The following is a 25,945-nucleotide window of genomic DNA, read 5'->3' as shown; positions in this document are numbered from 1 at the left end:
ACACACACACACACACACACACACACACACAGACACAGACACAGACACACACACACACACACACACACACACACACACACACACACAAAGGGCAAACACAAACAGACGCACACGCATACATACACACATACACACACAGACATACAAACGCACAAAGAGGAGAGAATGATACACATCCAGGGCACCCACACAGACACACACAGGACACACAAACGTGCAGATCACACACAGAGGTTTAGCAAGTGTTTGAGTTAGTAATTCATTCTACTAATGAGTTACCGCTTTTGACCCATCCTATCTGTGTTTGTGTTTGGTTTCACCAATCATCTCTGTGCCAGTTAATTCCTCTTTCTGTTTCTTGGTCGATTGGGTAATTGGTTATTTGGGTGTGTGTGAGAGTGCGTGTGTGTCTCTGTGGGTAGTTGATGACTTTACCAGGTGGCAGCTGGTAGAGTATATCAATGCCAGGGAGGAGAGACCTGTTGCAGCCTCCATCTCAGCTAACAAGACCCCCAGATACTTAAAACAAAATGGAAATCGGCTGGTCCGCCTGATGAACTGCTGTTGACCACAGTGTTTTGGACGGGGTACAACAACCTGATTTGTGGGCTGTTCGATTAATGACACGAGATGGAATCATTCAATTGGTGTCGTTGACCAATTGCTGGCAGCGATTGATTTGGGAGCATGTGGGGTGAGTTCACTAGTCGGGGTGAGAACCCTGCACAAAGAGGTGATCGGAAGCCGCGCTTCAATTTGGTCGCTCACCTGCCATTTTGTCAGTGTGAACGGGGGCAAACTTCAATTTGGGTTTCAAGTATACGGCCGCCTTTAGTCTAGCTTATTTATTTATTCAATTTATATTTATCTGTGTGTGGATTATTAAAGGCTTGGTTACTCCTAGGCAGCCAAAACCAATCGCAAAGTAACAACAAATGCATCCTGGGCCAATCGCGGCACACGATGCAGTCAATGTGTTTTGTTTGCAGTTTGATTAAGCAATTATAGGAAGTGAACCAGCAGAAATGACCTCGTCAAAACAACACTCCACCAAATCAAACATGTTGAAGGTGGCCTCACCTGAATCACAGTGCCACTTGGCGCTGACGCATCTGCCGTTGGAGCAACTGAACTGAGTCAGCGGTTCACACGTGGGGAAGGCTGAAAACACAACAACTGCCAAAATAAGAAGTGAACCACTTTAAACCCAGCTTTGGAAAATAACCAACTTTTTTGCAAATTGCCCGGTTGTCGCTAATGACAACTTTTGATAAATAAAGAACGATGCCATTTAAATGTTTGAGTGATGCGACGGGACATAATGCACAGTGCGGTGGCCTACAGAGCATTGTGTGAGGAGGAGGGTGTGTGCAGTCATGACTTGTTAATGCCAAGTGTTCACGCCACAGTGAACATTATGCCCCCCGTGTTGCCAGTGTTGGAGCTTAGTTGTTACAGCAGAACAGTGTATTTTTAGGCAAGGGGAACAATGGCATTTGTAGGCTTTGCGGAGGTTCTGTCACACAGGAATTGCGGCTCTGCTACGCAGTGTTAAACCACCAGACCCATATAATAGCAGACAGTCATCTCTGCAGACACAACGATCCAAATCACTTTGGAATACGTCCATCATCGCTTTATACTGTTGGGTAATGAATACCACCATAACGAGGAGCGAACCAAAATTATATCCTAATTGACAATTATAATTGTGCAGTGTACTTTTAATTTGAAGGGAGCTTTCAGAACGAGAGCAGCAGGATATCAGCGAGTCTTATTAGATGTCTATTGCGTGGTCATTTCAATTCATTATTGTGTCGCTGTCAAAAGTTAATTTCTTGTCCTCATGTTGGCAATGTTCATCATTATAACAGAGAATTTATTATAATCCTTTTGTTCGACAAAATGACAGTTGATCATAGATTTAGTAACCACAGCTAGGACAAATTGTCTAAGAACAATGCAGAAAATCATGTGTTGTTATTTTTTTGTCCCATGCATAACTTGACGTACGTTTTTAAAACTACGTAGTTAAAACGAGCTGACAGGCTGAGTGAAAACAAGCTGACAGGTTACGGAAAAGCTGGTGAGGGATAAGTCATCCACATTTAACATCTTATGCTTCTATGTTTGTTTGAATATATGTTCCATATATATTTATATATATATATATAGCCGTGACTTTGTATTCAGGGAATAATTGGGATGAATTTATGATAACATCCGCGCATTTAGACAGATCGCTCACATCAAAAAACAGCAGCAAACAAAACCAACCACGATCATTAAAGAGGTAAAGATGAAGGATGAGTTTCCAAGCGCTATTCTCTTGGGTTTATCTGAATAGTTTAATTGACTGAACGCCCGATTGCCCAAACACTTCAATCAATGCAACGGGCAGCAGCCACCACCAGGACAGCAACACAAGCTAAAGGACTGCTGGCAGTTTGGGGACTGAGCACATTGAGTTCAGAAAACTCCCCAAAAACAAATAGCTCTTTTGATATGCAGTCACCAAATGATGTTAGACCACACTAGCTAATATCAAAGAGTTTTGGCTTAATCGACCGAAATAGCTTACATGTGGCTGGATGTTTTTAATTTAATCGGTGCATTAGAGACCGTCGCATGAAATTAATCCTGGTTACTTTATTGCGATGTTGACGAAATAAAGTTTCGTACAACTTTCAGGCACTGAGGTGTTTGATGGTGACGTGAGGTTAATATGAGATACTACGAGACTTGAGAAGAAAGTCGAAATTAAAACAAGCGAGTCCTTGACACAAAGTCGAGGTATATAGCAAAAGACATTAAATATCATGACGTGTGTCTGCTGCGGGTGCCATGTTTTATCGACAGACGCCGTTGAGGGAACGCTACCTCAGGCAGCCGGCGACATACGCCGACGTCAGTCGGCAATGTTGTATGAAATATCGGAATACAATAGTTTGGATGGTCGTCTGTAGATTTTCTGTCATAACAGTCAGGTGATGATAAATATACCGTTAGCAATTACAGAGTTATTTTGAGAGGCCGTCAATGTGTCAGGTTCCCATGTAGCTTCAGGCTGCAACACGGAGATACACACCGAATCCGTGGTCTACTTCCCTGACACACACTATTGTCTCAACAGCGTAAGGCATCTGGTTTTGGGAATTTAGCCTTTCATTAAAAATGCAGCAACCGTCCATAAATAATGCTAGCGTGGCGTCAGGAGCTCGACGAGAAGACCCGTCGCGACATCTACTTAACTATGGACAAACAAACTGAGCAAATGAGCAGCAATGTTTGAATGGGCCACCACTATCCCGCGGTGTCCCGTGTCAACCCTATGTGTTCTCCAGCAGAGTAAAGCGCGCCGAGCCACAGCGGAGAGCTGATGCTTGAGGAGGCCCAGACAACGGTATGGGGGAGAGTATGGGCTTTCTTAATCCTTTTCTGCCACTGCACAGCGTGATTATGATTGAATGAACCCGTGCATGGACTTTCATGACTGCTTACACTCTGGCTGTGTGTTACCGAGCACTGAAGCAGCTTAATGACACACAAAAGGTAGTATGGGCCCCATGGTGGAACCCCCCATACTGTGTGGAGCGTTGTGTTTTGTGTCGCGTTGTATATTGAATTGTTGTGATTTGTTGCGTTGTGTTGTGTTTGGCAAAACATCAGGCAGTAGAACTGCCTGATGGAAAAGACTTTGGAAAAGACTTTTCTAGATCACCATAGAAATACGATAATATTCAGATAGTGCTGGAGGGTAATGAGACAAGGTTTCAGAACACACAACTCATTCAGTACCTCAAACAGTGTCAACTTTGAATGTCCTTTTGGCCCTCCGGTGCAACAGTCGTTAAATATTATCAACCTTAATTCTGCATTCATGCCTATCTTCGTTTGTTTGTGTGTGTGTGTCATTTTAAACACACCTCCCTCCACCATCAATAAATTGTGGTAATCTATCATTGTCAAACTTTTTGAGGGTAATCTATGTCACCAACAGGCTTGAATGTGTGTGTGTGTGTGTGTGTGTGTGTGTGTGTGTGTGTGTGTGTGTGTGTGTGTGTGTGTGTGTGTGTGTGTGTGTGTGTGTGTGTGTGTGTGTGTGTGTGTGTCTGTGTGTGAGTGTGAGTGTGTGTGTGAGTGTGAGTGTGAGTGTGTGTGTGTGTGTGTGTGCGTACTGATAAAGAGCTGTCAGCGGGTGGTATTGTGTTATAATAACAGGTGCCGCTATGCATCACGAGATGTGCCTTTGAAGAGCAAACACAAAATTTGACTTGTGAGGCACCAGGTGCTGCATCTTTCTAAGGTTAGTTATTTTTCGCCCAGGATAAATGACTTATCAGCCCGACTGCTGGCTTATCAAACATGGCCACAGATCCTCTCGGTAATTCCTTTGGATGTGTAAAATAATGTGCCTTAAACAATGTGGAAGGAAGCCGGCCAGCATGACAATATCTGCCTCCAAAAGACAAAGCGTTATCTGTTGTTTGTACAGAATGTTTTTCCATAAAGCCATTGTCCTTGTTCCCTTTGATTCGGTCTGCATAATGTACTTCTTTGTGCAACAAGCCCAGGGGAGCTCTGTGAAACTTTTGGTGAAGTGATTTTCTTTATGATTTGCTTACTCATAAAGCCACCAGTCCTCCATTATAGCTACTGCCTGTTAGTACACCTCCACACCTAAGATCTAGGTTACAGAGTCTCCGGATTTGCTTTGACATTTCATACGATGTTATGTCTGCAAGGCACGAATCTGAAAAGGTTTTTCCTCGATGGCTGCTTTAATAGCCGTCTTCAATTCACTCCGGCACAATCGCAGACAACAGTTCACCCCAGAGCATAACTAAAACAAACCGAGCAGGCACAACCATGTCCCACCCAGCCTTTACGACCGACGCAGGTTTTGCAAAGCTCAAAGCGTGCTGTGAGGGATAATTAAACGGCGGGTCGCTGTGACATCTCAACGCTCACCGCAGGAGGACGTTTCGTCTGACTTGTCTCCACAGTCGTCGTCGCGGTCGCAGCTCCAGGCCTGGGGGATGCAGCGGCCGTTCTGACAGGAGAACTGGTCTGCCTGGCAGGGCTGGGCTGGAACACGTCAAAGCGATGGGGGGGGAGAGAGGAGAAAATCCTGTCATAAGTCAATCTACACGGTACGTGTCGGGGCGTGGCACGTGTGTGTCTTCCCTCCCCGGACCCCCGCCCTCCCCCACTCCAGCCCAAAGCGTCTCTTAACGATCGCCGCGTAACCGAGAATGTCAGGGTACCCCACCCCGAGGGCTGCTGCCTCGCGGCCCATCACGGTGGCGGCTCAATCAGGCGTAATACGGGGGGATGGCCGGGGGGGATCCCACAGTCACTCTATCTCACCGGGCCCGCCGACGACTGAGGGCTGGGGCAGACACACGCGGGGCGCACCCGGGGGACTTCTTAGGGGGTGTGTAATATGCACGTCAATCCGATGACAGAGAAACATTTATCTTCCGCCGGCTAATGCCCACTGATTGAACCTCCAGGACTCTTGAGCTCCGGCGGGCTCTGAAGCACCACAGTAGATATTAGGGCGGTGGGAACGCAGGTGAGCTGAGTGTGGGGATGGGTCAATCTGATAGCCCCCCTAACTGATTCTGACACGCGGTTGTGGGCGAGGCAGGGCCTTGTAGGCGCTAAGGTTCCTTTGATGCCAGAAAGCCGCTTGACACGATGAGAATGATTGCACCGCAGTTGTAAGGGGGGGGGGGGATGAGTGCCAGACAAGAAGGGGCGCCTTTGTTTAGTGCTTTGATCGCTTAAACTCATAAATGATGGGCCAAGTTTGAACCAATGCTTTCAAAGGCTCAGGCTTTTAAAAAAGATAGCCCATTGAAGATGTTGTAGCTGCGATCATTAAGATTGAATTACACCTCAAAGTTTTGATACGTCGTTTGAAAATCATTATTTCCTTTTTGAGAATTTTAAAACATTCTTCAGACAAAAATATTAGCCTTCAACACACCTCCAGATGGTATTATTATTCTGAATATTATCTAACATTGAACTTTCAGAGGATTCGGATTCTGACTGTTTGGCAGTTTGGCAGAATTTGGAAGAAGTTATCAGTTACTCTAATCCATATGGTATCGGTTGCTCTAGGATGTGAATATTATTTCTATTTGCCAGTCCATATTTTTGTTTCTCTACTGCATGTCAAAACTGCAGAGAAGGTGTTTCAAACTATTTTTTCTAATCTGTTAATTTTTAGCAAAAAAAGGAAATACAATAAAAAGTAAATATCTGAGCAAATACAACTGATTAGCACAGCTATGCTAACGCTATACTGGTAAACTAGTAGCATGAAGTTCATACCTGAGCATGTTACGTTGGACTCATCCTCATTGTTACCACAGTCGTTTGTACCATCACACAGCCATCTTTTGGGGATGCAGCGGTTGTTGTTGCACTTGAACTGTTCAATGGGGCAGCTGTGGTTGTCTATAGATAGAACAGATGCACACATTGCACTTTACAGCCTTTACTTATTGTACATTTCCTCTGCCAAAGTTTCACCCTTCGATTGATGCTGCATTGACCATCATTGAATCATCCATGGACGTTATTCATTGATTTATTCACATATTTTTTCACAAAATATGAAGGGATGTTATGGTTGGATAACAAATACACACAATAATAAACACATAATAATCTTAAATAATTGCTCCCTCTTTCCGGTATAAACAAATGTATTAACTGGGAAAATATTTATTCATTTCCGACAGCAGGCGCCATTCTCTCCATCTCAATGTCTTCAGTAAATGTAATTAACAGCACAAGCGTTCAATGTCATTCGGGCAACAACCCTCTGAGGACTAATGTGAAACATCAAAATAATTAACACTCAATAACTCACAGAACAAACGTATCCAAAGTCCCTTTAGAGTGTAGGGGGATTGGTGCAAGATCATTTGAAAAATAAGCTTTTATCAAGCAGTATAGAGGAAATGAGGAATTATTCGTGTGGCTTAGAACGCGCCAAACCCCAATAGACAAAGAAGTGTCCTAAAGTCAGAGAGTGAAGAAGTCACCCACAACCTCACTTGTCATCAGGGCAACGTCAAAACAATGTTTGTATGCAGAAATCCATTTTAGACCTCAGAGTCTGCCTGACAGAGCTGCTTTTTAAGACAATAAAAATAAAGCTGTGGGATTGTTAAAGTATATGATGCCCAAGTAGAGCAAATAATGGATATTTCAATTTGGATAATTATGGCAGATTCTTTCCCACTTGAAAATGAATCCAAGCGTCTAACATGGTGTTTATCTTATTGATTTGCTGGAGAGCTGAAGTACTTCAGGTAGAGGGAGAGGGTTAGAGCTGGCAGTAAGAGGGATGACCAAGGCTTTTACAGTGACATTTAAGAAGGTAAAGTCATCCGTAAAACAAAATCAACCTGCACCACATCACAGGGCACATTAGACAGTGCACAGTTTGGCGTGGTCTTGCACACACTGACACGGTATATTATGAAGTAGCTTAGACTAGCACAGTATAGCACGGTGTATAATGCAGTAGCATGGTCTTGCATGGACTAGCATGTTATTTTCTGAGACAGCATAGACTAATACCCAATATAGCATGATGCATGATGTATTGCAGTAGCTTGGATTAGCATGGTCTATTAGGGTATACTATGATGCAGTCATAGACTGTATGTGTATCTCAGTCTAACATTGGTATATTATGATGTAGCCATTAACTGTATCAGGATGTAGTATGATATAGCACAGTCAACCATGGTACATTAGGATGTAGCCATAGCCTGTATAATGATGTAGTATTAGCATTGGAATATAATGATTTAGCCCTAATACGGTATAATGAGGTAGTATGATTTGAAGAAGCATCGACTAGCATGGTATAATATGAAGTAGCATGGACTAGCACAGTCTAGCATGGTATAATATGAAGGGGCATTGACTAGCAGTCTAACATGGTATAATATGAAGTAGCATGGACTAGCACAGTCTAGCATGGTATACTATTAAGTAGCAAGGACTTGCACAAGCATGTATGAAGTATCATGGCATAGAAGAGTAGCATGGTATATTGCATTACAACTGCTGTATAATTATAATTGGTGTATTAAGCACGGTGCACCGCGGCGCAGCACCCAACGCTGCGCTACAACATGGCTTTATGTGCTAATCAGCAGAAGTCAAACAGCGTGTGGTCGCGTAGGGCAGGGCAGTGTGTAGCCTATGGCCCGGCATGGTGTGAGACCTATGACGAATCAAGCACACCACACGCTCATTCATTAAAATAATAACTAGAAAAAGTACGCACAGCATCGGTGGGCCTCCTCGTCACTCCCGTCCAGACAGTCGTCGTCCCCGTCACACTTCCAGGAGGCACGGATGCAGCGGTGGTTCAGGCACTTGAACTCATCGCTCTTACATTGTTGGGGCTCCACACCCCCAGTGGAGACTTCTGGGGAGGGAGGAGAGAGAGAGAGAGAGAGAGAGAGAGAGAGAGAGAGAGAGAGAGAGAGAGAGAGAGAGACAGACAGGTGGGAGAAAACAACAGTAGAAGATGAATTTTTGAGGGGCTTTGTGTACCACAAAGGTTTTTGTTTCCAAGCAACAAATCCGCATGCACAGTTTGCTATCCAGAGATCCCTGTGACAGGCAACGCGATGCGGTAATAAGGCAATGTGTGGCGTCGCACACACACACACACACACACACACACACACACACACACACACACACACACACACACACACACACACACACACACACACACACACACACTCGCAGGCACACACACAAACACAGACTCATATATGCGCAAAGACCCACGCAGGCGGTGCACACACACACACACACACACACACACATAGACACACCTCTGTACAACATAAACAGGTGAATGTGAGGTGACACACACATACAAACTCACAGGCACGCACACAAACACACAGACCCACGTATTTGCAAAGACCCACACAGGCGGCGCAAACACACACACACACACACACACACACACACACACACACACACACACACACACACACACACACACACACACACACACACACACACACACCTGTTCAACATAAACAGATTTACAGTGTCGCTTAAGGAAAGACTTTTTTCTATCTGATTTATCCGCCGTTCCTACCTGCACAGGTGACATTGTTCTTCTCCAGAAGCTGGTTGTCAGCACAGGCGCAGACTCTGCCTCCTGGGATGGCGAGGCAGAGGGTACCACAGCCTCCATAATTCACCTTGCATGCATTGTCACCTGCAGACACAAAGTCTCATTCGTTTCAAGCTATATTTTATAAAAGCCCAGCCATTGGCCGGTGTTTGGGTGCTGTTGATTTGTCTATGCTTTTGTGTTTGTGTGTGCTGGACGAAAGGCAAAAAATTCAGATCTTAAGGCAACGCCAAGTGGGCTCCGCTATGAGGCGGAATCAAATGGACATCTGCGCATGTTAATGAAGGGGGACGCTTGACATTTGTATCCTCTCTTCTGGACAAAGCCAAGGAGGAAGAAATGAAAGCGAGGGGGAGAAAACAGCCACAGACAGCTCAAACACTGGCTCCCTTTGTCAATTTCATTTCATGCGAAACCGCCCTAAAAATGAAGCGCCTGAGCCAATGAGATAAAGCGTTCCGTTTTGTGCGAGCCAATCACTAATACTCAGAAGATAGGACAGCCAATTAATCTATTCGGTGTCATAAAACATTGGAGGGTTTCGCCAGCGAATGTTTTTCACCGCGCTGAATTGAACCAGGGCTCTGTGTTCCAGCTGCATGCCACTCTGCTACATCGCATGCTTGGCCTGGCGCCTTCCCTGCCTCATAATCTGCAGCCAGGCAGATTGTTGATAATGAAGCGAGTACACACATAATAATGGATGTTGTTTTTTTTACTCTTTTTTTTCTTTTCCTGATTTTTTTTTACAGAGTCGTTTCATCAGAGTGGTGTAAAATTGTCCGCCAGCCGTCTTAGATTTTGTGGGCAGTGATGAGGACAATCAAACCTCCCCCGGGGTAGACTGCTGGCAGGGCGGAGAGAGGGGCTGAGGTTGGGGGGGGGGTGGGGGGGGGGGACTTGGCACCATACCTGCCTGCTGCAGAGACCACAGGAGGAGGAGTATGGGCATGCAGGCCTGGCCGCTGCCAGCATGCACATCCTGCACTTCTATTATCTATTCATCTAACAGCAGGGATCCATCATCATTTGTCGATTGGTCTTTGTGAAGACAGCACCCTCCTCCTCCTCCTCCTCCTCCTCCGCGCCCCACCAGCCCTCCTCACCCCCAGACTTAGTTTGCCTTAATCTGGGAGAGTGCTCAGCCCAATGCGGCACAAGCCCCCCATCACTGATGAAGGCAGCCATGGGACTTGAGACCGCTTGTACACCGAGATGATACACCCATAAAGATATAGGTGAATCTAGTTTTAAAATTAGGAGTAATAGGTATAACGGTAAATGCTGGAACAGTGTTTGTGTGGGTATGACCGTTTGTGTGTATGTGTCTCTAGTTAGTAAGTAAGCGCACAGCAAAGTGAAAGAAAAAGAGAGAAGGTAGTAAATAAATCAATAAATAAAAAAAAGAAATGAATGAATAAATCAATAAATAAATGAATAAATAAATCAACTGATAAATAAATGAATACATAAATAAATCAACAAACAAATCAACACATCATTGAATAAATAAACAACGACACAAATGTACGTAGATGAAAAGACAACCACAGGCACGCACAGAGGAAGGAGAAACAAAGAAACAAAGAAACAAACACATCGCTACGACTGAATGAGGCGTCTGCGCCCGGACCTTGCTGGCTGGGGGCGTCGTAGACCCGCAGGCCGAAGAGCGGGGGACGCTCGCTGCGCAGCAGGGTGACGTCCCCCGAGGCCAGGTCCAGCTGGAACACCGAGGCGTTCATGTACTCCGTCCAGAAGATGGAGTCCCGGTGGTGGGAGATCCCGAACGGGTGGTTCAGCTCCTTGCCGTTGTACACCACCTTCACACATACACACACACACACACACACACACGCACATGCACACGCACACACGCAAATACACACACACACAAATACATCCGCCCATGTTTATGCAGTGTGTGGGAGTGATGGTAACATCATGAGGCAACACGTAGTGCACCTCAAACCGCGGAAGAAAAGGAACCTCCGACTTCAAACAGCGAGCGAGATATTTGAACAACGCTCTGGTTATTGTTTTATTCAAACAGTATTTTGCCGAGATTATAATTTAATATCTTCACAGGAATTCAATCCTCTGCTCGTTCGTATGCCCGAATGTTTGCCAAATTCCACACGTGAGTTAATACAGTGTCTTCGGATGTGTTCTCTATCCTGGCAGGCATTTTAATATACTTGGAGCGGTGGATTGATGGGGGGTATAAAGGCTAGGTGTGTATCTGTGGAACACAGATTCACACCTGCAGCAGTCTTGTGATGGCCGCCACTAAGTGGCTTCCCTGCAGCAGCTGAAGATGGGGTTCTTTGCTCGAAGCTCATATCAAGCCATATCCAGGAGAAAAGGGGGATTTTTTGTGCTGATTTCCACAATATGCTTACAATTTGTACAAGACGTGAGCTGTGCCTAGGGCAGCGAAGCTCAATATTTCATGTATTTACATTTTGAACACCAGTATGGGTTTAACACTGACGCACGCTTTTACCCAACCATAAATAATGTTTGTTATAATAATAATGGTTTTACACTATTGAACAAAAGAAAGAAAGCATCATCAATATTAAACAAAGAAAGATGAATCTTATTAGACTGCAATTCCTCTACCGTATCAACGCATTGGCACACCAAGTCAAGAGTAGATACAGGCACGCCTCGCATAATTTCCACCTCCAAAGGTGTACGGGTCACATCCGCAGATCTATACGTTTCCATTGCTCAGTGTCACAACGAAATCACCCAAAGCCCACAAGAGAGGAACAACACGTCACCATTCTGCCGGTGCCGTTGAGGTGTATCCTCTCGATGTGGTCGTAGTACGCGTCACACCAGTACATGGTGCTGGTCCCGTGGTCCAGCGTCAGGCCGTTGGGCCACAGCATGTTGGAGGTGACGAAGATGCTCCGGTTGGACCCGTCCATCCACGCTCGCTCGATGCGCCCGATGCTGTCGTTGACCTCGTCCTCCTCCCAGTCCGTCCAGTACATCCAGCTGTTGGGGCGGACATGGGGATGCACGTCAGCGAGGGACGACCCACACGAGCCGGTGAATGCAAATGTAAATGCAAAAACATATCCGCAGAGTCAATTATACCAGCGTTATTAGGAAGAAAAGGACAGCGTTAGAGCAAGAAAAAGAAGAAGAAAGAATGTAAATAATTGATGATCTGGAATATCGATGTAGAGGCCACCCTTAACGGAGATGACCTAACTTTGCTCCCTAGAGCAGAAGAGGCCCAAACAGGACAGAAGAATGGCCTTAGGCCGATCAATCTGGCCCATCACTTCTAGGGGAGCAACTGAACATCAATGCACAAATTAGTCTCTGTCCCGCTGGATAGTGACTTGTGAAACACATTTTAATCTGTATGCCTTTTGCACACCAATGGCTGCTTATTTCCAACAGGGAAAACGACATTATCTGAAAAGTGATCGTCTCAACCATTTTCATGGGATCTGTTCTCTGGTAGCAGTGCTCTGGGATTTTCACAGTTTGAGTCTCCGTGACTTAGGACTGTGATGGGGAGGTGGGATGGGGGCCACTGGTTCTTACAATGATAGAAGGCTCTGCAGGGGGCCGCGCCATGGAATGGAATGATATTCATGCATGACTGAAGCGACCCACCCCTTTCCCATCTCTCTGTCTCCCGGTACAAGTTATCCTCAGTAACCCGCGGTTAATTCATCACGGATAGGCGGACACTCACGCACGGCGGATAAAAACACGGGCGCACACAGGCATGCCCAGACACATGAACGCCGACAAACACGCGCACGTTTGTCGCACTACACCAAAGCACATAAGCTGACCGCATGCTTACACGACCTGACCAAAAGCCAGTCGAGTATACAGAAAATCGGATGGAGGTTTCTTTTGGTTTGTCTTTTTTCTAACCGCTCCACTGATTTTTTTCTGGAATACTTAAAGCAACGACCCGAATGTAAAAGAGATAAAGAGAAAAGCGCGACAGAATGTTGACGTCGACCGCTGGAAATCCTTATCGTCCCGCTGCAGACTGGAGGTGACTAGCGATGCGCGAGGGAAGGGGAGGCAAGGGGGGAGAACATAGTCAAGAGATCAGCCGGGGGGCAGCATCCATGTCCCCTGAAGAAGAAAGAGGACCCCCTCCTCAAGCAAGTCCAGATTGAGATCAAAGCCTGTGTTTGACGCCGTCTTCCATAGGAATCCAATCCCAGGCCAAAAGTGATTAAACCTTTGGTACAAAGGGAAATATTGTTCTACCCGCAAGGCCACGCTAACAATGCAGGCTTGCCCTCCCCGTCAAAAACGTTGGATAATGTAAAAATATAAACATAATAGTAATAAAAGACAACTGGATTTTAGGGCAGCTATTGTGTGTGTCTTGTTTGAGCAGAGGATAACGAAAAAGATTGAACTGGTCTGTTCGTCATGTAACTATATTGTGCTCAGCCGCTCCTTGCCTTGGCAGTAAATCCATATTGGGTGCATTAATTATGTAGTCCATCCATCTCCGTAGAACCACTGATAGGGCACGATAAAGGGAGATACATATCCATCGAGATCTGAATACATTACGGATAACAGACCTTCATAAATAACCTAGATATCGCATTGAAATGTTTCCTTTTCTACAGTATATGCAACAACAGAAAGTATTATGCAAATCCAAATATAGGTTTGTATGCATGCATATATGCATGACTTTGCACACACAAGCATCCACTAAAGGGGTAAAGTTATGTGTGTATGTTGAACCAAAAGCACAATACTTTATGTAAGGATAAAGTGGAACATTATTTTGTCCAACCTGTTTAGGGGGTCGACCACGATGGCTCTGGGATGGGACATGTCCCCTTCCAGAAGGGTTTTCCTGGTCTGCGAGGCCGTCTCCAGTCGGGCCACACTGATGGTTTTCCTGTAGCCGTCGTTGGTCCAGTACAGGTTGTTACCGATCCAGTCCACCGAGATGCCCTCCACGTTGTCCAGATCTGTGTGAGGAGAGCAGTGTGGAGAAGAGGAAAGAAGCAGAGAGATGGGGAACAGAAGAGGAGAGAGAAAACATGTTCAAGCGAAGCAAGCAACGAAAACAGAATAGTAGAGAAGCTTAGGGAGGAAGTTATCGGAGAAGAGGAGCAACAAAATGGAAAATCTGAGGAGAAAGCTGAGAACAGAGATCTCAAAAAATATGTAATTCCATGAACATTTACAATCCTGAATATTTGACAGTGACCCATTTTCCTCGTCACCTTTAAAGACAGATTCATAGCAGACATCTAGTTTGTGTCGATCCACAGTACAGTACAACCATTGTAGCATCTCAATCTTCCCCAAGAAAAAGGTTCTTTCAGTGCTTGCATATAACCTACTATATCACTTAAGAAAACCAAAATATCCTTCTCTTTCAGTGAGTCTGAGAGAGAGAGAGAGAGAGAGAGAGAGAGAGAGAGAGAGAGAGAGAGAGAGAGAGAGAGAGAGAGAGACGGAGAGAGAGACAGAGAGAGAGAGAGTGAGACGATCCAACGCACCATCTTTGAGTATCGTTTCCCGCCCCGAGCCGTCGATCTTCTGCCGGCCAATCAGGAAGCTGGTGGTGTCGGCGAAGTAGACGTGTCCCGACTCGGCGTGGTAGTCGATGGCCCGCGGGTTGACCAGGTCCTCGATCGGCACCATGTGTTCGTTGCTCGACTTGACGTTGAGATCCAGGCCTCGGATGACCCCTGGACGCCCCTTCCCGTAGAACAGGAAGAGGTCGTTTTTGGGCTCTGCGAGGCAAGAGACCGAGAATAGCTTCGGTTTATTTTTGTACTTTGTTTGGTTCGCCTTTTAGTTGTTTTTTTTCACCTCTCCACACTTATTGTCAATTAATTGGCCTAATTCATCAGTGTTGCTCCGGGCATTACACCCTCTTACTGGACGCATTGTTCTTATCTGCTCGCCGGAGCTATCCCCATCCATTCACCTTAATGGAGCCTTAAACCACTGGCAGTCACAATAGGGTGCACCCTCAATCACACGGCGCTACTGTCCAGGGAAGGCGCCAAACACCAGAGCAAACAAGAGACAATGGTTACGCTGGGGCGTCACGTGGGCCCCGGATCTAAAGTAGTGCAGCGGTGTCTGGGCCGAAAGGCAAACAGGGGAGCTGAGACAGCTCGCTGGCGGGCCTACCAGGGGAGCGCCAGCTTGGGCAAACCCTCCAGAGATCTTCCGCCCAGAGAGGGAGAGCAGGGATAAATAAAGCAAGTGAGAGAGAGAGAGAGAGAGAGAGAGAGAGAGAGAGAGAGAGAGAGAGAGAGAGAGAGAGAGAGAGCGAGAGAGAGAGAGAGAGAGAGAGAGAGAGAGAGAGAGAGCGAGCGAGAGGACCCCTACTCGTTCTCACCCCCCTGCCCCAGGAGACTGAGCTGCTTGGGGGGTTGAGGACCACACATGCCTCACTTCAATTTATCATCTCACAAGGAAGCAATGGTGAGGGGGGGGGGGTGTATAAAGGAGAGTGGTGTAAAGCAGAGGGGTGTGGGGGCGGGGGGCAAAGTTACCCAGGAGACAATTAAGCGTTGCGAGAGACCCAGATATCAAACCCCACCCCCCATCCACCCACCCACCCCTCCTTCACTGGCTGTATGAGGAAGTGCAAGCATTTAGCTACCAATTACATTAGGCTGCGGGAGTAGCATAACAGAGAGAGATAGACAGAGAGAGACACACACAGATAAAGAGAGAGGGGGACAGAGAAGGAGAGAGAGAGAGAGAGAGAGAGAGAGAGAGAGAGAGAGAGAGAGAGAGAGAGAGAGAGAGAGAGAGAGAGAGAGAGAGAGAGAGAGACAGACAGAGAGAGAGAGAGAGAAAGAGATGAAGATAGATGGAGGGGGAGGGACAGAGAGAGAAAGAGAGACCAAGTGAAAGAGACAGAGAGAGAGAGAGAGAGAGAGAGAGAGAGAGAGAGAGAGAGAGAGAGAGAGAGAGAGAGAGAGAGACAGACAGAGAGAGAGAGAGACAGACAGAGAGAGAGAGAGAAAGAGATGAAGATAGATGGAGGGGGAGGGACAGAGAGAGAAAGAGAGACCGAGTGAAAGAGACAGAGAGAGAGAGAGAGAGAGAGAGAGAGTGTCGTCAGAACATCTGAGGAAGAAGGAGGGGGCATAAATCAAATGTGTCACAGCAGAGACAGCCCCTGCGCTTCCGCAAGGCCCCGGATCGAAATGTGGTGGGGCAGCCACACGATAGTGTCATCAATTTGATGTTCTTCTTTCATTGTCAACTACACAATGCCCCCCAATTGATCAGACCGGCAACAAATGCACACAAACTTAAATCCCCATTATGGCGATAATGAATCAGGCCCTCGGCAGGTCGATGGTGAAATGTCGTATTCTAATGGGCTTGTGTCCATTGGTGTTCATCTTCATCAATGTCAGCCGGGGCCTGATGCCTGCACACGTGCATGCATGTAAACACGCATGCAGATGGCCAAACCGTCCGCACGCAAACTGACTGCTTTTTATGACACGTGGCCTTTTCGAGGGGAGATCTGATGATTATGAGGTGACTAATGCTGCACAGAATCCTATTCTGCCTCGCCGCCTCTCTCCTGGCTCACGTATACAAAACCCTGCTGTTTGTCGCCAGAGCGACACGCACACAGCCCTAATAGGTTCAAAGGTTTGTTTACTACACGGGGGAAAACCCGACCGGAGGGAATCCTCAGGATAAAACGTTGCATACTCACTTTTGCAAGACTGTCCGTCGGCTCCGAGGCTGTAGCCCGTGCGACAGCGGCAGGACCTGGACTTGTAGCTGCCACTCAGCAGGCAGATGTGGGAACATCCCCCGGGCTTTCCGTACGCGTCCGTCTCACACGCGTGGTTCCGGACTTTAGATGCCGCCGGGGGAGCCGAGGGGGGTTGGTTGGTGGGAAGGTGTAGAAAGACAGGGCCGCAGTTACGGACCGATCACACCATCCCGGCGGGACGTGTGGGGCCGGCCAGCTGGAGCGTGCCGACCGTTAATAAGAAACGTCCCCTTACCTTTGGGCTGAGCGAGCGCGTGGTAAACACGGATCCCTCTGGCGCTCCCCAAGCCTGCCAGCGTCTTGGGCTCGGAGGTGAGGTTGAACCTATGGATCTGCATCAGCTCTGATGTGGCGACGGTCCCCTCGGATGGATCGGAGCGGGAGCACAGGTACAGGTAGTCCTCGAACGCGGTTAATCCATAAATGTATGAGACCTGTTGCGAGATGAGGAGAAGGGGGCCTCTGATCAATTCATGGCTGATGGCACCAGAAAAAAACACAAAAAAACACACTCGCTGAAATGCAAATGATGTCATAGCGTAACGTTTGTGTGAGCACACTACTTGCGGAACGTAACACTACCGGTTCAAGATAGAGGAGGAGACTCTGCAATCATTCGTAACTTCGGATGCTGTTCCTAAACCTTGCAGTTAATATTAAAAGTTGCTGTAGCATCATAAAGTCATAATGCTCACTTTCCTGTTGCTTTCTTTTCCAATGACAAAATACATCCTGGTCTCCATATTTGACTCTATACATTAACCTAACCGCTATAACCCTGCTATTCTTTATATTCCCTTTCATTCCTTTTTCCTCCCGGTAACAACCTAATTACCAGTATGGCATCATAAAATGATAATCATCTGGTTTCATCTCACGTGATCTAATGTATAATAGAAAACACATATCAGCGTAGCGGAACGAGACGCTACGGCAGAGAGCGGGCTGTGCTCCACTGGGGTTTCGCTCTCCACCATGCTAGCTGTAGCCACCGCCGTGGCTGCCATGCTACATTTAGCCGCCCATGCATGAAACGCCACGCTCCGTTTGGCCCTGACCACCGGGTACCCAGTGGGGCCTAACCTTAACGCAGGGGGCACTGGGAAAAACAAGAGTCGCGAAAAAAAAGCGACATGGAGATAAATACACGAGAAAAAAACAGCACAAGGTACAAACTCCACTCATCCGTCACTTTCTCCAGATGTGGCCTGCTGGAGCAACGCAACATTTTTTTGTTTTGTTTTTTCTGTTCTCTCCCAGCTACCTGTCACATTTGCGATGTACGTGTTGCATAACAAGTGCTGCCTTCCTTTCCTCTCTTGCATTCAACTCTTGTTTGTGATGTATCACTTGAGATAAACTGTGAAACGGATCGAGACAAAGAGCTTTCAATTGTCTACTCAAAAATAGATTAACTATCACAGCGCATAAATCTCAAAACACTGCAATGAGGGCGGGAGGGCGGAATATTCGCTTTTAGCAGGGACTGGCCCCGGAAGACAAGCTGTCTCCAGGGCGCACTGCCGATCCCCCTACATCAAACACAATGGCAGAGAACGCTGGATGAGTCTTGACCTCGTTCAGGACACAGCCAGGCCTTTATCAGCAAGATTAATAGGGCTACAGTTGTTCTTTTACAGAGGCCAAGGGTTTCATAAACCTGATGCCGTGAACACCTGAATAGACAATAAGGTACTTGAGATCTCTCCCTTATCCTTGTGAGACAGTGAACAGCCCGTCCGAGTAGGACTTTCAAAGGCTACTATTCTAAGTAGCTCATAATCTATAATTAAAGGCTTCCAAACTGTGATGACGGTTGGGGGACTAATGACTTGCGCTCGGCCGTCAAAGCCCTCCACATACATACTGCGCTCGCTCCCGCCTTCTCTTTGTATCCCCCCCCCCCCACCCACCCACCCACCCACTCTCATATAAAGACTCAAGAGGTTTCTTTTGTGCATAAATGAATGTCTGAACTTATTTGAAAGTGCCGGGACGAATACAGAACCTTAACACTGGTCCTAGCGACAATTTAATATATTCTAAATCAGAGAGACTTGAGAATTGTCTGGGCTTATGATTGTCTTTCTCACGAAGAAAGGAGATGGGGAGAACAAGCTAGCAAGCCCCAGTATCCCGTTGTGTGTATCACATCTCCTCTAGAACAGCGGTTCCCAACCTTTTTGAGGCTCCACATAATCCCGGGCAGAAGTTCAAGGCACACAGACTCAGGGATGAGGGGAATGATCATGAAAGTGTCACACACATTATGACTCCCAATATATGTTGTTATCAATTTTCATGGCAAAAAGAAAATGCAAAAAGGGCAAACGTCTCGTCAAAATCAGACAGCCCCATGCATTATTTATCAACAATATGTGTCTTAACGGAGTAAAGACGGTATTATGTGGAATGATGAATCAATAATGAGGAAATAATAAATACCACTAATTAAACTGTCAAACTACTCATTCCCTTACTAGCATTGCCCTAACCCATCTCAAGATCATGCAATGTCCCAAAACATTTCCCTGGCAAACCAGTGACAAACAGTGGCAAACCTTGCCTCAAGGCACATCGGCACAAGGCCAGGTAAGCCCGGAGGCCGACCGACCTGAACAACCGCAACAGCAAACCGGGAGGAAGACCCACCTGGCTCCCCTGGATGATGGTGTGCCGGTTCCCCCCGTGGTAGTCCACCACGTCCACGTAGTCCAGGTAGGCGTCGGCCCAGTACACCAGCTTCCTCACCAGGTCCAGCGCCACGGCTGTGGGCTGCTCCACGTGCTCCGTCACCAGCCGCGTGCGGTTGGTGCCGTCCATGTTGCAGCGCTCCAGCTTGGCCACGTTCCCGTAGTCGGTGAAGAACAGCATCCTGGGATGGGGAAAAGGCCAGGCAAAGCGCCGTGTTAAGCTCCTCTCCCGGGGGTGTTCTTCTTAAGACGCTGCGGCGGACGCTGACACTGACACTAACAACCAACTCTTATCGTTGCCGTTGAGTCGTTGAAGGAGAGGCTTTTTTGCCCCTGATGGTTGGAGTTTAAGGTTTATAGACAAGTTATACACGGCGACCTTCCATACAGGATTCAAACCACACCTCTTGACAAATCCATCACAGAAGACCACGGCATTCCAATTAAAATACAGTATATCCCATTTGCGGGACATAGTATTCCTTAACGTGTAGCCCTGTTTATCATAATAGACGTAAAAAAGCTTCCACAGCCATAGCAATTTCAAATATATGAATGATCTCAGGCTTCACGCCTGAGACAGGTTCAACCCAGCGACGGCCTACGGCCTACGCATGAAATATCTATAGCTAACTTCCATTTGGCCTCAGGTCTTCACCTAATTGATGCGGGGGGCTCACACAGCTGACGTTCTGCTGCGGCAGGGGCCACCTTCTCTCCCTGTATGGGGTGGGGGGAGGGTAATGAGCTTCAGCCAGTGAGCGTAACCTCGTATCTTCCATAATCTGTACGAGTCAAGTCAAGGATGGGGAGAGAGATGGGGGTGATCCCGTGAACCCAACACCAGGCTCAGCAACCCACTGCGCTGAGGAACAGGCCTCGTCAGCAGGACACCGGGCTTTACCCAGAACAGGTGCATCTCGCCGGGGCATACAAATGATGGCCGCCGCCGCCGCTACCGCCGCTATGCTTCCACATTCCACGGGTGAAAAGGAGCCGGTGTTACACAGTGTTGGCTAGAAAGAGTACAGCGAGAAACAAATGGTGTCTCTAATTGCCATCGTGGCGGGGGAAGCCGAATGGTTACTTGTCTGTCAATAAAAAAACCTCTCTGCAAGTCACGTCAAATCATTACACCCAGTGAAATATGAAAACCTGATGAAGGATGCTTCATACTTGAGTGTCAGGAGATAATGGGTAGGATGCAGGGAAGCACTTTCGGGGGGGGGGGGGGGGGGGGTGGGAAATAATTGCGCTCTTGAAAGTGGGCCGGAGTTCTAGTCTGAAATAGGATAGAAGAAAGAATAGGAGAAACCCTCTTCTGTGCTGAAGGAGATGAATCGCTTCACTCGGCCACGCGGACGCCACTCTAATCAAGCCGAAGCAAACGAGCCCAGAGAAAACTTCAGACGACTGGGGACCTGTTGTTAACAGCCAACTATATTGTGAATACTGAATTTGTTTTTTTTTCTTTTTTTACTCCCTTTCAAATGAACTCGAGAGGGATGTTGTGCTGTGTGACACGTCGAGCAGGGTGACCAATAGGAAGGGGCGTTGGGAGTTTGGAGCGCTGTGCAGTCGCCGTGGACCCCACGTGGTGCAGAGGCGTTGGGGGAAGCGGGCCCTGGACATGCCTCACTGCCATGAGGATGCTTGTCTGGTGGCTCTTGTGAGTTAATGCTCTTTGCGCGCTAATTCCAACACTGCAAACATATTCAGGCTTAAGCTGAAGTATTTATGGAATTACGCCAGTAGAGGCGAAATAATCAACTAATTGACTCTTTGAAAAGCATTTAGGCTTAAATTGAAAAAAAAAAAGCATTAGTGTTTAAGCATAAATAACCTGACTGCCTTAATTTCTTGAATGCATTATGTTAATAATTGCAACTTTTTTTATATGAACTGACTGTATTTTCAGAATCTGCCTAACACAACATTAGAAACATTATTAAAAACAATAATTCTTCACTTGAGCCAGCTTAAAATGTATGAATAAGCCTCATATCCAAACAAGAAGCCCTCGTCTGTATCCGCTCTGCGCTTACACAAATTAATTAGAACATGGGATGTTTGTGTTGATTGTGCAGCGATTTTATCAAAACTAATATGTGTTAAATAAAAACACTCATTTATTCCATGGCCCAGCAGCCTTCATTTGTGAAAAATTACAGTGCACACATGGGATGCACCCAGGGCCGGCTTCATCCAATCTGGGGCCGAAAGCGAGATTAGGATTTAGATAAGGCTAAAGCAGCGTTTTTCTCATAAAGAAAGGTTCTATTGCCTATTTGATACAGATTTTAACTAAGTTGGAGAGTATTAGCCACAGAAACTCTATTTCGCTTCAACAACATGTAGCTAGCTAGCTACAATGGAAACGTCTACACCTAAACAGCATATTGGACTCCTTTCCTCCTCCTATTTTCTCCATTTTAAACATTGCGGCCCTGAAGGCTTGGACCCTTGGAAAACTTTGTTAACTCTGTGAACAGTCTGTCAGTCACTCAGCAATCGCTGGCCAATCTTATGACATGTTTTGATGCAACCCATCCCTCCGATATCAGTGAGCATAGTAAAAATGCAATTGACCACAGGGCAGATGAATAACTGAGGAACAGGGGTGCTAAGCGTGCATCTTTCTTTCTTTCTTTATTTGTTAAATTGTTACCTAAGGGTAGAAATGTAAAAGTGCGCCAGGCGAATGGTTATTTATTTATGTTTAACCTCTTTGGGGGCAACCAGCGCCCACTAGAGGTTGGGGTGCCCTTAGGCAACCGCCTATATACCCTGGCCTTTAGCCGGCCATTGAGGCACTGTTCCCGCAGGAGTGTTTACTGAGCATAAGAGGAGTTTCACCGGCCAACGCAGTTCACCCTATAGCCTGAATGAATGAACATGAGGAGGAACCAGATGAAAGCCATGTAATTGTCATTCTGTCACTGCCACGAGGTGGTTAACCTCCACCACCTCAGCGGCGACTCCTGACTAGGCCAGTCCTGGATGGTACGCTTACTCTTTTCAACTCAAGGACACGGCCATACAGAAGAGCTATACCACAAAATAAACTGCTTAACAGCTAGGATCAAATACTCGCACGAACGCACACGCCCACACACACACACACACACACACACACACACACACACACACACACACACACACACACCCACACACGCAGAGGGTGGTATCTATACTGCTGTCATGAGTCCTATTACTTGGAAGGATGTGAGGATGAATAGGCCCCCAGAGAAATGTTGCAGTCCGATACTGTGAGCCAGTGCAGTTCACAGCTTTGAGGGTTGATCATCATTCAAATCCAGAACACGTTTGAACTATCATGTGCTTCATGAAATTATGAAAAATGAAAAATGGACACTATACATATTATAATACGTTTCCTCAAACTGAGGTGATCATTTACTGAACATACATATCAGGCAATGAGGCCAAGCTGCTCCGAATACATCAGGAGACATTGTGGTGTTAAAGGTGTGATGCTTACAAACCCCTTAATATAATCCTATTGCTACAGTGTGACCAATACGATGTAATCAACCCAAAATTGTATCAATAATGGTTGCATCACAATAAGCTACAATCCTTGTACAAATGTTACCACATTAATAAAGCTGGTATTAACACGGGCAGGAGTGGAAAAGGAAATATAAAGATCACAGCCATGGCACTGATTTGAGTCCTTTTCACGTCGTCTGCATCATTCTCAACTGCTTTCATGTTGACTGGCTAACCACTTCATTTGCATGGTCCAAAACCCACCAATTCTGAGATCAAAGTCCAATTACCATAAGAACATGACCCAGGGAGGGGCTATTCACCAGTCCTGAGCAGCCACAACAGGAATAAAGTAAGGAAGGAAGACTAAAGGAAGCAAGGAAGGAAGGAAGAAAGGAAGGAGGAACGAAAATAAAGAACGAAAGGACGAGCGAAGGCAACAAAAAGCATTGAGAGGGTGAGTGAGAGAGCGAGGAAAGAAAGGAAATAACTTGTAATGGAAATCAGTGGTGTTCCTGTTGTTTTTCACTCCATCGCTTGGGGCTGACGAGGCTCTCTCTGCCCCCCCCCCCCCCCCCTCCCCTCATCAGAAACAGCTGTACCCCTGTCTTACCAATTAGGGGAGCGAGGAGCCCGGGAAAATGTGTGTGTCTTATGAAGCCAATCTAACCGGCAGCATGGGCACTGAGGGTCCCCTGTGGCCCCCCACACTCCCTGTATCCACAACCATCTCCCTGCTCCACACACACACTCTCATTGTGTGTGTGTGTGTGTGTGTGTGTGTGTGTGTGTGTGTGTGTGTGTGTGTGTGTGTGTGTGTGTGTGTGTGTGTGTGTGTGTGTGTGTGTGTGTGTGTGTGTGTGTAATTGTGTATGCTTTGCACAGTTCCAAACTAACATTCCGCGGCAACATATATATATCTGCGCAGAGGTATAATAACCGGAAACACAAAGAGGCAGAGAGTTTGTCCGCATGCTCCAGGTCTTCTCTAATCCCCACCTCTACCAAGGACCAAGAATTTCATTGCCAGCGACTCTGTAATTGCTCTGTAATTGTTGTGCATTAACAATAAAACCAATATTTGAAGATTTGAATCTTGAACCTTGGGTGGTCCGGCGAGAGATTCAAGGTTACTTTTGCTATAGCCTTACGGGAAGGGGGGGGGGGGTTGGTATGTCATGACAACCCCTTAATACAATTTGGAAAAAAGTGGGGTTCTCGATGCTTTTACTGTTTGCCCTGTGAATAGTCCTTGCACTGCTGCGAGCTCCGGTGTTGATACATCACCTCTCTCTCTTCCTCCCTCTCCCTCCTCTCTCTCTCTCTCCTCTCTCTCTCTCTCTCTCTCTCTCTCTCTCCCTCCTCCCTCTCTCTCTCTCTCTCTCTCTCTCCTCTCTCTCTCTCTCTCTCTCCTCTCTCTCTCTCTCTCTCTCTCTCTCTCTCTCTCTCTCTCTCTCTCTCTCTCTCTCTCTCTCTCTCTCTCTCTCTCTCTCTCTCTCTCGGCAAGAGGAGTCTCATTAAAAGGAAAAAATGAGAGAGGGCAGGGAAAGAAAAAAACGCACAGGAAATGTGTTGAAACGAAGCTCAGTGTGCCTTTCCTTGTAGCCTCATGAATATAATGGCTCTGCTTCAGTATTGGCGTTTCCCTGCCTCGGCACACTGGGAAAACGAGGAGGACGGAGAGGCCTTTCAGCGGCTGCTGACGCCGAGGAGAATAATCAGGCGGGCATTTACTCCGTCCTTCTCCGGCGGATGTGCGGCACTAAAATCACTTATGCGGTGCCGCCGACGCTACGTCTTTCATCCATCACGGCTCCACCTGTCTCGGGGAAGCTCTGAGAAGCCATCAAACCGACGCGCCATCACACAAGTTCACCTTAGCGTGTGCTGCTGAAAGCTGTAAAAAAAAAACGCTTTGGAGTGTTTGCAGTTCTTCCATTTGTGTGTGCGTGTGTGTGTGTTGGGGGGGTGTCTGTATGTCTGTGTGTAAGTGTCTTGTCAGTGTGTGTCGGTGTGTATTTGTGTGCGTGGGTGTGTAGGTGGGTGGTTGCGTGTGTACGTGTGAGATGCTGTGTTTGTGTGTGTGTGTGTGTGTGTGTGTGTTGGTGTCGGTCTGTGTGTCGTGTGTGTTTGTGTGACTGTGTGTGCGCGACGGCGCGTGTATGTGTACGCCTGTCGGGGACTCTCGGCACTGAGTGGGTTTATTTTGTTCGGGAGAATCCTTCATTGAAACGTCCTGCAGGGGTTTGAGTGAGTCTGTGGAAGGCTGTGAGGTATCGGCACCGTCTAATGAAAGTCTAGACCGTAGGGGCCTTTCCGCGACATCAGCCAGCGCTCCTCCGAAAGGCATTGCTCGAAGGGACCCGGGACTCTCTGCGAAGGCACGGGGAGGAATCGTTTAAATTCCTCCATTGTAGCGCGGCTAAAAGGCTCCACGGCAAGGAGACGAGTACTATGGGTAAAGGTAATTTGAAAGTCAGACCCACTCCCCTACGCCTCCTCCTCCTCCCCCTCCATCCCTCCCCTCCACTTCACCCTTGTTTTCGGTTACAGGATGAGCTTATAACATGCAGCGAAAAAAGGTGCCTGAAAACAAAGCAAGCAGTAAGAGGGAGAACAGGCCTCCTGATGAACAAGACGTCATGTCCGTTTCCTTTGGAAAGCCCGGAAAGCAGTTTCAGCCTCTGAGGTTCACAGGGCCGCATTATAAGGAACCCCCTTAACTCCAAGCCCTCTAAAGGACGATTGAAA

General features: G+C 47.0%; 1 protein-coding gene across 1 annotated transcript in view; it reads right to left on the bottom strand.

Annotated features, from left to right (window-relative positions):
* lrp1bb (low density lipoprotein receptor-related protein 1Bb) overlaps positions 1–25,945 on the bottom strand; it is a 228,399-nt gene that overhangs the window by 105,281 nt on the left and 97,173 nt on the right. The window contains exons 8-19 of the mRNA XM_056579905.1: positions 19,641–19,863; positions 17,224–17,422; positions 16,926–17,069; positions 14,725–14,961; positions 14,007–14,187; positions 11,989–12,208; positions 10,833–11,022; positions 9,161–9,283; positions 8,324–8,464; positions 6,346–6,471; positions 4,972–5,088; positions 1,081–1,161 (exon numbers count right to left, since the gene is read on the bottom strand). Coding sequence (XP_056435880.1) covers positions 1,081–1,161; positions 4,972–5,088; positions 6,346–6,471; positions 8,324–8,464; positions 9,161–9,283; positions 10,833–11,022; positions 11,989–12,208; positions 14,007–14,187; positions 14,725–14,961; positions 16,926–17,069; positions 17,224–17,422; positions 19,641–19,863 — 1,982 coding nt within the window. The remainder of the gene's footprint in view (positions 1–1,080; positions 1,162–4,971; positions 5,089–6,345; positions 6,472–8,323; positions 8,465–9,160; positions 9,284–10,832; positions 11,023–11,988; positions 12,209–14,006; positions 14,188–14,724; positions 14,962–16,925; positions 17,070–17,223; positions 17,423–19,640; positions 19,864–25,945) is intronic.

The sequence above is a fragment of the Gadus chalcogrammus genome, chromosome 20 (assembly GCF_026213295.1).
Source record: "Gadus chalcogrammus isolate NIFS_2021 chromosome 20, NIFS_Gcha_1.0, whole genome shotgun sequence".
NCBI lineage: Eukaryota > Metazoa > Chordata > Actinopteri > Gadiformes > Gadidae > Gadus > Gadus chalcogrammus.
The sequence above is the reverse complement of the archived record's forward strand: the minus strand, read 5'-3'. Positions and strand labels throughout refer to the sequence as shown.